The sequence below is a fragment of the Neovison vison genome, chromosome 8, assembly GCF_020171115.1.
Source record: "Neovison vison isolate M4711 chromosome 8, ASM_NN_V1, whole genome shotgun sequence".
Lineage (NCBI taxonomy): Eukaryota > Metazoa > Chordata > Mammalia > Carnivora > Mustelidae > Neogale > Neogale vison.
Window position 1 is genome coordinate 123,641,932 of NC_058098.1, and position 12,379 is coordinate 123,654,310.

Here is a 12,379-nt window from a genome sequence, read left to right on the forward strand (position 1 = left end):
CAGTGGATATCTGCCAACAGTCACTTGTCATCATAAAATGCTCAGCAAATTTGGAACGTTTGCCTTTTGGTACAAGAAACACATATAATTCCTCTTAAAGTTTGATGGCTCTTTTAAGTGCTCTGTCAAGAGATAACCAGCAAGCCTCTATGTGTTCAAAAGATTTTCAAAGTCACTTCCCTTCTGATTACAAATCATTGTCTATGTTTTACTGTGATTTCAATTCTTTTTTTTTTTTTTAATTAACTACCCACACCAGGGCATCCTGTACTACTGTACTACTCTGTGTACTTCTGGACTTAAACCTTTCAACTGGTGGCCTATGGGAAGTTTTGTGGGGCATCGGTTTCATAGATGTGGCCATCCCTGCACCCTTACCCAGAATCCTTTTCATCATGGAGCAGCCACTCCCTCAGCGATCACACCCAATTTCTCCCATAACTGGTGTTTTCGTTAAAGAAGTAATGTACTGTTCAGTCAATATTGCCGCTTTCCATTAGTCTCTCACAGAAATGTGGTTCTTCATGTATTTTATGATCGAAACAGAATCTAGGAAAACCATGTGAGAAACGTCGGTACTTTCCTTCAACTGTGTAGCTACCTTTCCACGGTGTGGACTTTTTCCACGCTTATTTCTCTACACCTTCAGCAATATTTCGCCCACATTTTCCGACAGGATCTGTGGTCACTACGTTGTGTTCTGTGCACTGTTCTTGCTACCACCAGCTTCCACACCAACTGCCTTCTTCCCAGCCTCTGGAAGACAAGGGCTGTGTGTGTGTGTGTGTGTGTGTGTGTGTAGATAACAGAGTCACGTGACATGGGCCTAAGAGAGAGTGCACTGGCTTCCTAGCAACCATCCCTTCTCCCCACTACTCCCAGCAAAGCCAAGCATGGAGCTGGGCCCCCAGAGGAGGGAAGATTGCTATCCCATTCCCTGGTTGGATATACATGCGCTTAGGCTCACTGCTCGCTGGTCGCTTGTCTCACCACAGGAAATGAGAACTGAAGCCGGGACTTCAGTTATGTCTGACAAGATTCTCACCATTTCTACTACCGAAGAGAAAAGAACTTGTATTTTAAGCAGCCGAAGTTCTGGTCCTGACGTTTCCTGGTCGACCCCCGGCACTTGCATTATAAGCATTATCTTCAATTGTAGTTTCTTTGCAGGAATCTTGTTAAGCCCGCCATTTGCGAGAGTTAATTGAGTTAAAATTTGGTCAAGTAATTTGTGAAGCCACTTAGCTAGACCCACGTGACCTGGGACACATGATGGGGTAGATGGCCCTTATCAGCACTCGTTTGAGGCCATCACAGTAAGCTTTCCGGGGGGGGGGGGTGGGCGGGGGGGGCGGGGGGAGGGGGGTGAGAGGGTGGAGGGGCAGACACTGTGAGAGCTTGTTTGGAGGTTCTAGCAAGGTGGCCCGGATTCTCCCAGCCCCTGGCCGCTCCTGGGACACTAACCCTGTCACCTAGGGACCTTATTTATGATGTCGATTCTTAGGGGTATTAGTTCACTAAGGCTGACAGGACAAAGTATCACAGTTATGGGGCTTAAACAACAGAACTTGATTGTTCTTTTCTAGAGCCTTGAACAATTCTAGACCCTTGCAAGTTCTAGAGCCTTGCAAGCTGAGATCAAGGTGTCTGCGGGGTTGGTTTCCTCAGAGGGCTGTGAGGAAGGATCTGCTCCATGCCTCTCTCTTAACTTCCAGAGGCATGCCAGCAGTCCTTGCTCGGCTTGTAGGTGCCTCACACCAATGTCTGCCTTCATCTGCACAGAGTGTTCTCCTGCACTGCGTGTCTCTGTGTCCCAAATTCCCCTTTCAATAAGGACAGAAGTCATACTGGATTAGGGGCCCACCCTACCTCATAGGCCCTCATCTTAACCAATTGTATCTACAAGACCCTATTTCCAAACGAGGTGGCATTCTGAGGTACTAGGGGTTAAGACTTCAACATACAAATCTGGGGGAAGACACAATTCAGTCATGAAGCTGGGCTACACCACAGACCTTCTAAAACAGGATCTCTGAGGGTGGGGGCTTGCACTTCATGTTCTTAATAAGGACCTTAGGTACCTTGTTTGCTCACTAAAGCTTGAGAGCTACATGGCCACCTGAGGTGACACAGAATGCTCTCTCTCCAACCTCAAATACAATAGGAGCACCAAATAAAACTAAACCATAGATGTTAATATGTAGCTTAGTTCAAAAGAAATGAAGAAATTTTCATATGCCGTAAAAGGAGAGATCAGAACCAGAGGGCTAAGCATTGACTGTTGCTGGGAAAACCCTAAGGAGTGTTAGACAAAGATATAGGCCCCTAGAGGCAGTGGGGGGTGGGAGGGACTGCTGGGGCTCAAATGCCCTTGAGGGAGGTAATAGGCCCATCGGGTGCTTGAAGCAGAGGAACCAATCATTTTGCATGAAGCTTGGAGATTTGAAAAGTTACCCTGTCAGTGAAAGTCAGTGAAAGGGGGACCAGAAAAATCAACCAGTTTGTTTCAGCTAATTAAAAATTGGGCAGATTGGTCATTCAGATCTGCTCTGTGAACTCACGGGATCAAATAGTTTTCTTAGCTGAGGTGCATCTAAGAAAAAGAATTTGAGTTGCTTGAGGGGAGGCATGGGGGTCATTCTAGGATACTACAGCAAAGTTGGGACCTGATAAGGCCTTCCAACAGGCAAGGAAGAGTTTAGAACAGGCAGGGCTAGGCCTCTGAGCAATGGGAGAAAAAATTAGGTGGGAATTAATTAGCATACTGAAAGCAGAAGAGGGTCCTAGAGTGGAATTTGCTGTTTGTTTCTGATAGACAGGTGAGGGCCAGGGAGGAATGAACCTGACATTGAAAGGCCTCCCCACTCCCTCCTCCTCCTCTTTCACAGGTCAACCCTTTCAGAGACCGAATCTGCAAAGTGTTCTCCCACAACAATATGTTCTCCTTTGAGGATGTGCTGGGCATGGCATCTGTGTTCAGTGAGCAGGCCTGCCCCAGCCTGAAGATCGAGTATGCCTTTCGCATCTATGGTGGGTAACTAAGTGGTGGTGATGGGTGGGGGTCAGTGCTGTAGAGTAAATACCAATCTGGAATCCATCAACATCAATTCACCGATGGGATGATGTCCATTGGGATTCACTTGGGTGTTTATGGGTATTAGCATGTTTCTTGAGTTCTGTAGATTAAAAAAAAAAAATGGTGGTGAACTACTACTTCAGTGGATAGATGGCTTCCCCTCCATGCCGTCAGAGGCAAATGGAAACCACGGGTGTTGTATTTTGTGGTAACAGTGTAGATACGCAAGAGAGAGAAAGAGATGGAAGACTACATATGGGTATGAAGGAGCCATGCTTGTTTTGTAGAAATTGTGAAATTTGAACACCAGCACTAGCTCAGCCACAAAATGGCTGAGAAATCTTGGACAAATCATTTCATCTTTCTGGGCCTCAGTTTCATCATCTTTAAAATGAGGTTTTTGAGAGAGATCATCTCTGAGGTCTTATGACAGTTTTGGTCTCTAGTTTTGCCTGGGGTAGCCATAAGATACTGCAAAAGTTCTGCTCTTCAGGGGGCTCATGTCCCCTTAGCTGAGATGCCTGGAGTTCTCAAAAGAAATTAAAAGGAAAGAAACAAAGAAATCTTGGGAAGCCTTCAAACAGACCATGTACAAGGCTTTAAGCTCATTGTGATGACAACTCTTTGGCCCCAAAGGACTTGTACATTCAGGCTTGCATAGTTTGGCATTTCATATGCTCTCCCTTCCTGCCAGATCCTCCCTGTCCCCACACAGTGGGCACCATCTTATTCTTGCCTTGCCCAAATGGACTGGGATAAAATGGAGTGGGGGAGTTTTAAGTCTGATGTACCTCTGAGGTTTTAGTTTTCTCATCTGTAAAAAGGACTTAATGGTATTTTTGTAAGCCCTATGTCCTCAAGCTTAGTATCCTGTAATAGCTGAGTAAGTGTCTATCATACTGTCATTTCCACAGAGAGCAACTACAAACTCAAATATATATGTACATTTGGGCCCCTGGGTGGCTCTGTCAGTTAAGTTTCTTCCTTTGGCTTTGATCATGATCCCAGGGTCCTGGGATTGAGTCCTGAGTTGGGCTCCCTGCTCAGTGGGGAGTCTGCTTCTCCCTCTTCCTCTGCCCCTACTCGGTTCATTCTCTCTCTCTCCAATAAATAAATAAAATCACATATACCATATGTGGTTTATATACATGATATTTATTTATCAACAGTCTGATGGCACTAATGGTACCAGAAGCAGAGAGTTGAGACTTAGAAGAAAGAAATCGTACTGAATGGTCCCCTCCCCCTTTTTACAAACTTTTTTAGCCTAAAGGTGGCTTTCAGTGAGGGGCATACACAGGACTGATAGAAGCCTTGAACTCTTTCTGACTTAAAGAATCAGAGAGTTTGGGACAATTTTCTCCTGAAAAGTGAAAAGAAGGGAGAGACCATGAAAGAAAGCCAGAGAAGGGAGCCCAACATCTGTGTATGAACTATGCCCAGATCTCTAAACCATATATACAAGGGAAGACTCAAAGCAGCTCAGGTAGATAGCAGAACTGAGATTTGAGTGGCCACAGCATTTTAACAAGTTCCCTCTGTGACAGGGTTTGCACTTTAAGTCCTGTCAATTGCCTGATAGAATTAAAATTAAAAAAAAAAAAAATCGGCACTCTTTGGAGGAACATAACAGAATCCAGAGTCTTTACAATAAATCATTTATAACATCTAAGATACAATCCAAAATTATTCAATATATGAAAACTTTGGAAAACCAGAAATGTCTGATCTACAATCTGAAACTATTCAATAGACAATTAAAAAAAAAACTGATATGGTCTCAAGAATGGAGCCTGACTCTGACATGACCCAGATGTTGGAATTAGCTGACAAGTCTCTTAAAACAGCTACTAACCCTTGGCCAGTAAAGTAAAAGAAATTCATAATGAAAGAAACAGTAGGAATTCTCCACAGAGAAACAGAAACTATAAGAAAGAATCAAATGGAAAATATGAAAGTGAAAAATAAAATATCTAAAATAAAAAATTCACTGGATGGGCTTAACAGGAGAATTGAGATGATAGAGGAAAGAGTCAGAAACCTGAAGATAGTTCAGTATAAATAACCTAACCTGAGGAATGGGAGGAAAAGAATTAATGGGGAAGAAAAGATATTTGAAGAAGGAATGGCCCCACACATCCTACATTTGATACAAGACACACATTTATAATGAACTTCAAGCAGAGTTAAGTACAAATGAAATCACATACCCAAATTTAATTGGTTTTGTGGTCCTCAGCTGTTCATTAGTCATCCTCCTTCCTTACCCCAAGTACTTCTGGGGATCCCCAGGGAGGTCTAGGACTTGTACCGCAGAGCACTTGCTATTTTGCCCCCAGCCACTTCTGTCTCCTGTCAGTACCCTTCTGGATGGGCAGCTCTTCCCAAAGCAGAGTGCTGGCCCAGGCTCAGGGATCTCATCTTAGCCAAGAGTCTTTAGTTGGCCAGTAACAGGGACTTACCTGTGTAAAAGGCAACAGATGAAGAACAGCAATATATTCATTTTCCATTGCTGTGTAACAAATTACCACAAATCTAGTGGATGTAGACAACATGTTTATAATCTCACAGTCTCCGTGGTCTAGGAGTCTGGCATAGCTTACATGTGTCCTCTCCTAGGATATCACAGGGCTGCAGTCAAGGCTCTGTCTGGGCTGCCTGTAACTGGGGAGAAATCCACTTACAAGCTCACTCTGGTTGTTGACAGTGCATTTCTTTGTGTCTGTGGAGCTTAGAGCCCTGGCTTCCTGCTGGCTATCTGCTGGAGGCTGCCCTCGGTTTCCAGAGGCTGACATATGCTCCTTGCCACATGGGCCTCCCCTGACACGGCTACTTGCTTCTTCAAAGATAGCCAGAGAGAGAGTCTCTTGGGTGCGTATGCTGTAAGATAGAGTCTCATAACACTAATCATAGAAGTAACGTCCCATCACTGTTGTCAGATTCTCCTGGTGAGATGTAAGTCACAGTTCCCTTCCACACAAAAGGGACATGGAGATTATATATGCATAAGCACCAAGAGGGGCAGATCTGGGGGGAGGAGGGCTCTAAAGTTTGTTCATCGCAATGTAACATGGGACCATGGGGAAACCAAAGCAGCCTCGCAAGGATGCGGGGGACAAGTGGTCAGGCAGTGAGGCAGCTGCTGTCTGCTTTTCTGTCTATGGCTGCCAGGTCTATCCTCTCCGCTTCTCTCTCTGCATTTGCTCTTCCTGTGGACTTTCCTGCTTCTGTGCCCATGGGTCAAAGAGGAACACCCTGGTCCCCCATTTTCTCAGGAGAGTCTGATGGCTCAGCCAAACCCATGATCTTGCTACTCCCTGGTTGGGTCAACAGCCTTGTCCAACCACCCACAGCCCAAAAGATGCAGAGTCATGGAACAGACACAGCTCCAGAGGCCCACTGGTGGGGGTGGGGACACTTCTCAGAGATGGTAAAGTGTGGGCTGAGCAGATGTTCCCAAAGATGTCTGCCTCAGCTGTCTTTCCATGGTTTCCCGAGCTAAACAAACAAAAACACCCCAACCTTCAGGGAAGCTACAAGAACAGCAGGTTCTCTTCAGGCTTCAAGGCACAGGAGCCAAACTGTGTTCGGCTGAGATGTGGGAAGAATGTCCTCACTCCCAAGAGGTCAGACTGAGCGCCTGAGGTCCGGTAAGGGACCAGATACCCCCTGTCCCCCACGCTGTCCTTGTGTCCTCCTCAAGCCCCTCTCTGCAGGCCCCCTTGACAGATTTCCTTCCTCCTTGAGCTCCAGCCCCTAAACATAAAGCACAAAGCCTTCATGCAAATCAGCTGTGCAAATAGACGCCCGGGGACTCATAAACTCCAAGGCTTCCTCAGATACACCCAGACAAATCTGAATTCTCTTTGGGTTCAGAAGATTTGTTGCCTCACTGAGCTGTCAGCAGGATTAGGGACGGGATGCGTGACTCTCTGAGAGCGGCGCTTGGCGCGTGGGAGCTGCTCAGTACATTGAGGTGGTAACGGTAGACGTGAGGGCAGAAGAGGAGGAAGAGAAAGGAAAAGAAAATGGCGATGGCCCTGGTGATTCTTCTTTGGCAAAGTCCAGAGACTTAACTTGATGCTCTAATGCCTTGGTCCTCTGCGCATGGTCCATGCACCAGCAGCAACACTGCCAGGAATGCGGAATCTCCAGCCCCCCACACAGGCCACTTCAGGGCCCGCACGTTAACAAGACCCCCAGCTGGGTCCTCCACATCCTAACATTTGGGAGACATTGCTCTAACTCACTGGTCCTCAAACGGGACTTCACACTACAGTCATCTGGGTACCCAAGACCCACGGCTGCTTGGGCCCCCGCTGTGCAGGTCTGATGTAGGGGTGCTGGGTGGGACCCGGCTAGTGGTTTTTTCAAAGCTCCCCGGGGAATTCTCAAGTGCAGCGGAGTTTCGGAGCTACTGTGCCGGTTCGGCTTCCATTCAGTCATATGGAAGTGCCCATGTTTTAAAAAAGAGAGAAAAAAAGACTGGAATTAGGCTCTGCAGAGCCAGAAAGAAGTAGGCGACGGTCTGCCTCCTTCAAGCCCCCTAATCTGCCACCTGTAGTATGGGACTGTGGTTTTTATCATCACAAGACGGTTTCTGTGCCTATAGGCTTCTCATCTTCATTCCAGGCAGGAGGAAAAAAGGATGGGAGGAGAGATAGGAACCAAATGAACGTTTGAAGGCACCGATGAGTTGACTCTTCAACTTCATCTTGTTAACAAGCTTCCTTGGATGCCCCACCCAGCAGCTTTGGACTGCTTTGTCCAGAACTATGCCACGTGGCCACAGATAAGCTGCAAGGGAGACTGGAAAGCTGGGTGGGTTTTTTTGTTGTTGTTTCTTTAAGATTTTATTTATTTATTTGACAGAGAGAGATCACAAGTAGGCAGAGAAGCAGGCAGAGAGAGAGAGAGGAGGAAGCAGGCTCCCTGCTGAGCAGAGAGCCCGATAGGGGACTCGATCCCAGGACCCCGAGATCATGACCCGATCCGAAGGCAGCGGCTTAACCCACTGAGCCATCCAGGCACCCGGAAAGCTGGGTGTTTTAAGTTGAACACGGTGTCACCCTGGACAGGAATTGCACTGTTTTTAGTAGGAAGGCGAGGCAGGAGGGGATGGTTATCTGTCAAGAATCCAGCACTGGGGATATACCTGCTAGGTTCCAGTTTCTGGATGTTCCTGGCCTCCAAAGGCTTCATCCCCCACCCCTCTCTGGAGGGACTTGCACCTGTCAGAGACCCACCCCAGGCCCTGCCTTCCTGCTCCCATCAGCCCGACTGCCACCAGATGTGTATGACCTTCAGGCAGGGGCCAGAGCGCCCCCCGGGAGAGCCTGCCACACCACCCCAAGACCCGATCCGGGACTGAGGGCTGGGAGAGGCACGGGAGGCAGGCTCCGTTCTCCTAGAAATGATGGTGAGAAGCGTGCCTTTCGTCACTCAGCCAACATGGGCTGGTTTCTGTAAAACGACTTCGTAAATTGCAAAGGAGTCACATGACAGGGAGGTTAGGATGATGATGGCAAGAGTGTTCTGGAGCCCTGATTCTCCAAGCTTTCTCTAACCTTCCTGTTGTTGGGGAAACAGCAAGAGGTAGACCCTCCCCCATTCTCAGAACGGCCCCAAGACTGCAGGTCTGAGACGGCTGAGGCTGCCGGGGCTGGCCAGTCGCCCAGAGCGCCCAGCCCCCACTCCTTTCCCAGTCGGCTGTGCCCTTGCACCCCCCAAGGAGGGGAACTGTCCAGGACTACATTCTACTCCAGCAAATTATTCTGTCTTCAGATGGCCTGGGACCAAAGCCATGTCACTTTGCTGCAGTCTCCGCATATGGGAGCTGGGCCAGCAGGATGCCTGGGGACACTGCGGGGTCTCGGGGAGAGGCTGCAGAGCTTCTTACCAGCAGTGCAGTGTCACTGCGGCTGCCCCCTCCCTCTAGTCCCGGTGCTAGTCCCTCCGCCCCTCCACCTGCTCCCAGCCCTCACCCACAATGTGAGATAGCAAAGCTGTGCAGGAGAGTCTTGGAGGAACGTCTCAGGCCTTAGCCTCCAGGTCCTGGGGCTGATAAACAGTTGGTCAGGGGAGAGCCACCTGCTTAAGGACTGGGGTGCTGAGTTAGAATTCCTGCCTCCATATCCTATCCGGGGGAACAGAGGCAAAGTTCTGGGCTCTACCCCTGTAGGATTCAGTGACCTCAGCACACCTGCTCCTCCATTCCAGGGCCGACATAGCTCTGGATTCCATTCTTTAAAGCGAGAGATTACAGTTTCCAGGGTTGGCATTTTCAGTATTTAATATCCTCAAGTGACACAGAATTGAGCTTCTACTTTACCTAATGTACGTCTTCTGTAGCGAGCATTTTCTATGTTCCAAGCCCTGTGCCAGACGACTTCCATGCATTTCCTTATTTAATTTTCACACCAACACTCTGGAGGCACTGCTATCTATTTTATGGATGAGGAAACACAGGCTCAGATCGTGCATTAGTTCGGGTTAAATTTGGTCGCAAATGGCAGGGGATCCCCAGGGGTTTACACAAGATGGCTTCCAAGATCTCCAGCAGCGACGTGTTATTTCTCTAACGTGTAGAATCCCAGAGGCAGTTGTCCTCGGTGGTTCTACAATGGCTGGATGTAGGTTCCTCTTTGGTGTCTCCTTATCCTCCATTCCCAAGGTGGCCTCAAGGTCATGAAGAAGGTATAGCCTTCTCTTTAAAGACATTCCCGGAAGTTTGCTGGTGCCTCTTCCTCTTATATCTCATTGGCGAGATCTCAAATATGGGGTCACATCGAGCAGCAAGGGAGTCTGGGAAATGTAGTGTAGTGTTCATTTTAGATGGTCATAAACCCAGCTGAAAATCGGCTGCTTCATTATAATATGAGCAGTTATGAGTGATTCAGAGCACAGACTGCCCACAGAGCTGGACTACCTGGGTTTACCACTGTCTCCATCATTTATCAACGTGTGACTTTGGATAGTTCATGTGTTCACTGACTCAACAAATATTCAGTGAGCGCTTACTCTGTTGCAGGCACTGTTCTAGGAGCTGGGGATGCAATAGTGACCCAAAACACTAAACTTTCTGCCCTTGAGGAATTTACCTCCTAGCGGAGAGAAATAAAGGAGCTAATGGGTAAAACATACAGTGTGTCAAGTAGTATGGGGCGCTAGGAGAAAAATAAAGCAGGGAATGGGATAGAAAGTGCAATTTTAGGCATGTTCTGGTAAGAAGCTGGAATTTAAATGAAGACCTTATGGATCTCTGGGAGGGTGTTCCAGGGAGGGGAAGCACCGTGCAAAGGCCCTGAGGCAGGATCATGCAGAGGTCATCAGGCTGTGTCCACTCTCTCTCCAAGGGGAAGCTGGGAGAGTCTGCTGTCATCTTAGCCATGGGGAGCAAGGCAAGGACATGGTCAAGGATGATTCCAAGCTTATTGGCCATTACCCATTTGCCAAGAAGGGGACAGCTGAGTGCAACAGGTTTGGGGCCAGGGAGGAGCGGGGCACGGCAAGAGTTTGGGTTTCGACCTCTTGAACTTGAGGGACCGATCAGACCTCCAAGTGGAGAGGGCAAGAAGGCCTGTGGATGGATACGCTCCTGGAGTTCAGAAGAAGCCCAGGTTGGACACAGATATTTAAAGGCAAGAGGCTGAACTGAGACTGAGAAAGTGGGTATGGTTATTCAATCTCGGTGCACCTCACTGTCCTCGTCTGTATTATGAGGATTAAATGCAGTAGAAGAGAAAGCACTTAGATCATTGCCGGGCACATCTGTTTGTCGTGGGGGTGTTGTACCTGCCTAAGCTTACTGCCCTTACTTACTCATCATGGCTGATGAGCAGTGTGGGGGCCATGCTGGGGGTTCTAGAAGAGGTAGGGGTCATGCTGAGGTTCCCAGAGGCAGCAGGGGCATTCTCCCAGAGAGCCTCCCTCAGCATCCATGGCTCTATATAGTTCAGCTCGCCTTCCACACTTAACCTCGGTCTCACTCTCCCAGACCTCCAAGCCACTGTTCCCCACACCCCAGACTGATCACTCTCATGCTGTTCCTTCTCCACCACTATCCCTAGTGACCCTGGCACCTCCTCCGGTTTCCATCTCTGGAAGCCCAAACCCTTTAATCCTTCTCTGATGCCTCTTCCTCCAAGAAGTCTTCCTCATTCACACCCCTAACCCCAATCAGACATGAACTTGCCCATCTGGAAACCCTTGGAACCCTTGGGAGACCTGTTCCTTTCTCCCTGGAGCCAAGCTACTCAGGTGCCCAGCGGTCTCTCTCTGCACCTCCAGGCTGGGAGCTCCATGCAGACTGGTACCAGTCTGGTCCATCTGTGCCCTGAGGTCTGGCTCAGGGAAGGGCACCCAGCAGGCACCCACGTGTCTGCCGAGGGCAAATGGTGGTGAGGCGGTGGCAAGAAGCAGGTGCAGTTACAGGGAAACAAGGCAGCCCTGGGCCCCTGGTGCCGACGAGAGCAAGGCTCATGCCAGGAGGACGAGCCCCGTGTTAGAAGCTGCAGGAGCGCGAGGGGGGAACCAGCCTGGGCCTGAGGGGGTCAGGGAGACTTCACAGGGAGGCACGGGAGAGCAGGCACAGTGTGAAGTCAGAGCATCCAGGGCTTGGAGGAAAAGGAGGAGGGCACTCCGGGCAGGGGGCTGCCTTCTGCCAAGGCTGGGGGTAGAAGCACTCCAGGCCAGTAGAGATGACTTGCTGCAGGCACTGACAGGCCCAAGGACACCCCTTCCAAGGCTCCTCTGTAGGGAACTGGGTTAAACACACCCAGCGTCGGGGAAAGGGGTCCACTGTGCAGGGGGCTTGTGTAATGCCCATATTTTGTTGTTGACATACGGTGTTCTAGTAGTTTCTTAGGAATGACCACATTTTTTAACTCAAAAAGGAGGACCCTTCAAGGTCTGACAAGGGTCAGGGCGCTCGTTGGAGTGGACACTGGGCACTGTCCTCGGCGTGAGTGGGGGAGGTGCTCAGGTCACCCTGCACAAGGCCAGGAGCAGGAATTCGTGCTCAGGTCCAGGTGTCCGTCTGCTCATCCGTGACCCCCGCTTCCGGCCACCAAACTGCCTCGTGGCTTATGTGGTCTGAGGTGGAGATTTCCCTAGCACGGTGGGTGATGCGGGTTTGGGGACCAGCCTAGCTGGGTCCAAATCCCACCTTCTGCTTACCGGCAGTGTGGGCCAACATCTCACACCTCTGAGCCTCAGTGTCCTTTTGGCAAAGTGAGACTCATAAAAGGTCAGGTGTGAAGATTCAGTGACTGAAACCAGGTGGGCGGTGGGTTCTGTGGGGCC

The 12,379-nt window shown here is 49.1% G+C and overlaps 1 protein-coding gene across 1 annotated transcript in view; it reads left to right on the plus strand.

Moving 5' to 3' along the window:
• Window positions 1-12,379, plus strand: part of CIB4 (calcium and integrin binding family member 4) — a 48,258-nt gene that overhangs the window by 33,275 nt on the left and 2,604 nt on the right. Inside the window, exon 4 of the mRNA XM_044262253.1 lies at window positions 2,889-3,030. Coding sequence (XP_044118188.1) covers window positions 2,889-3,030 — 142 coding nt within the window. The remainder of the gene's footprint in view (window positions 1-2,888; window positions 3,031-12,379) is intronic.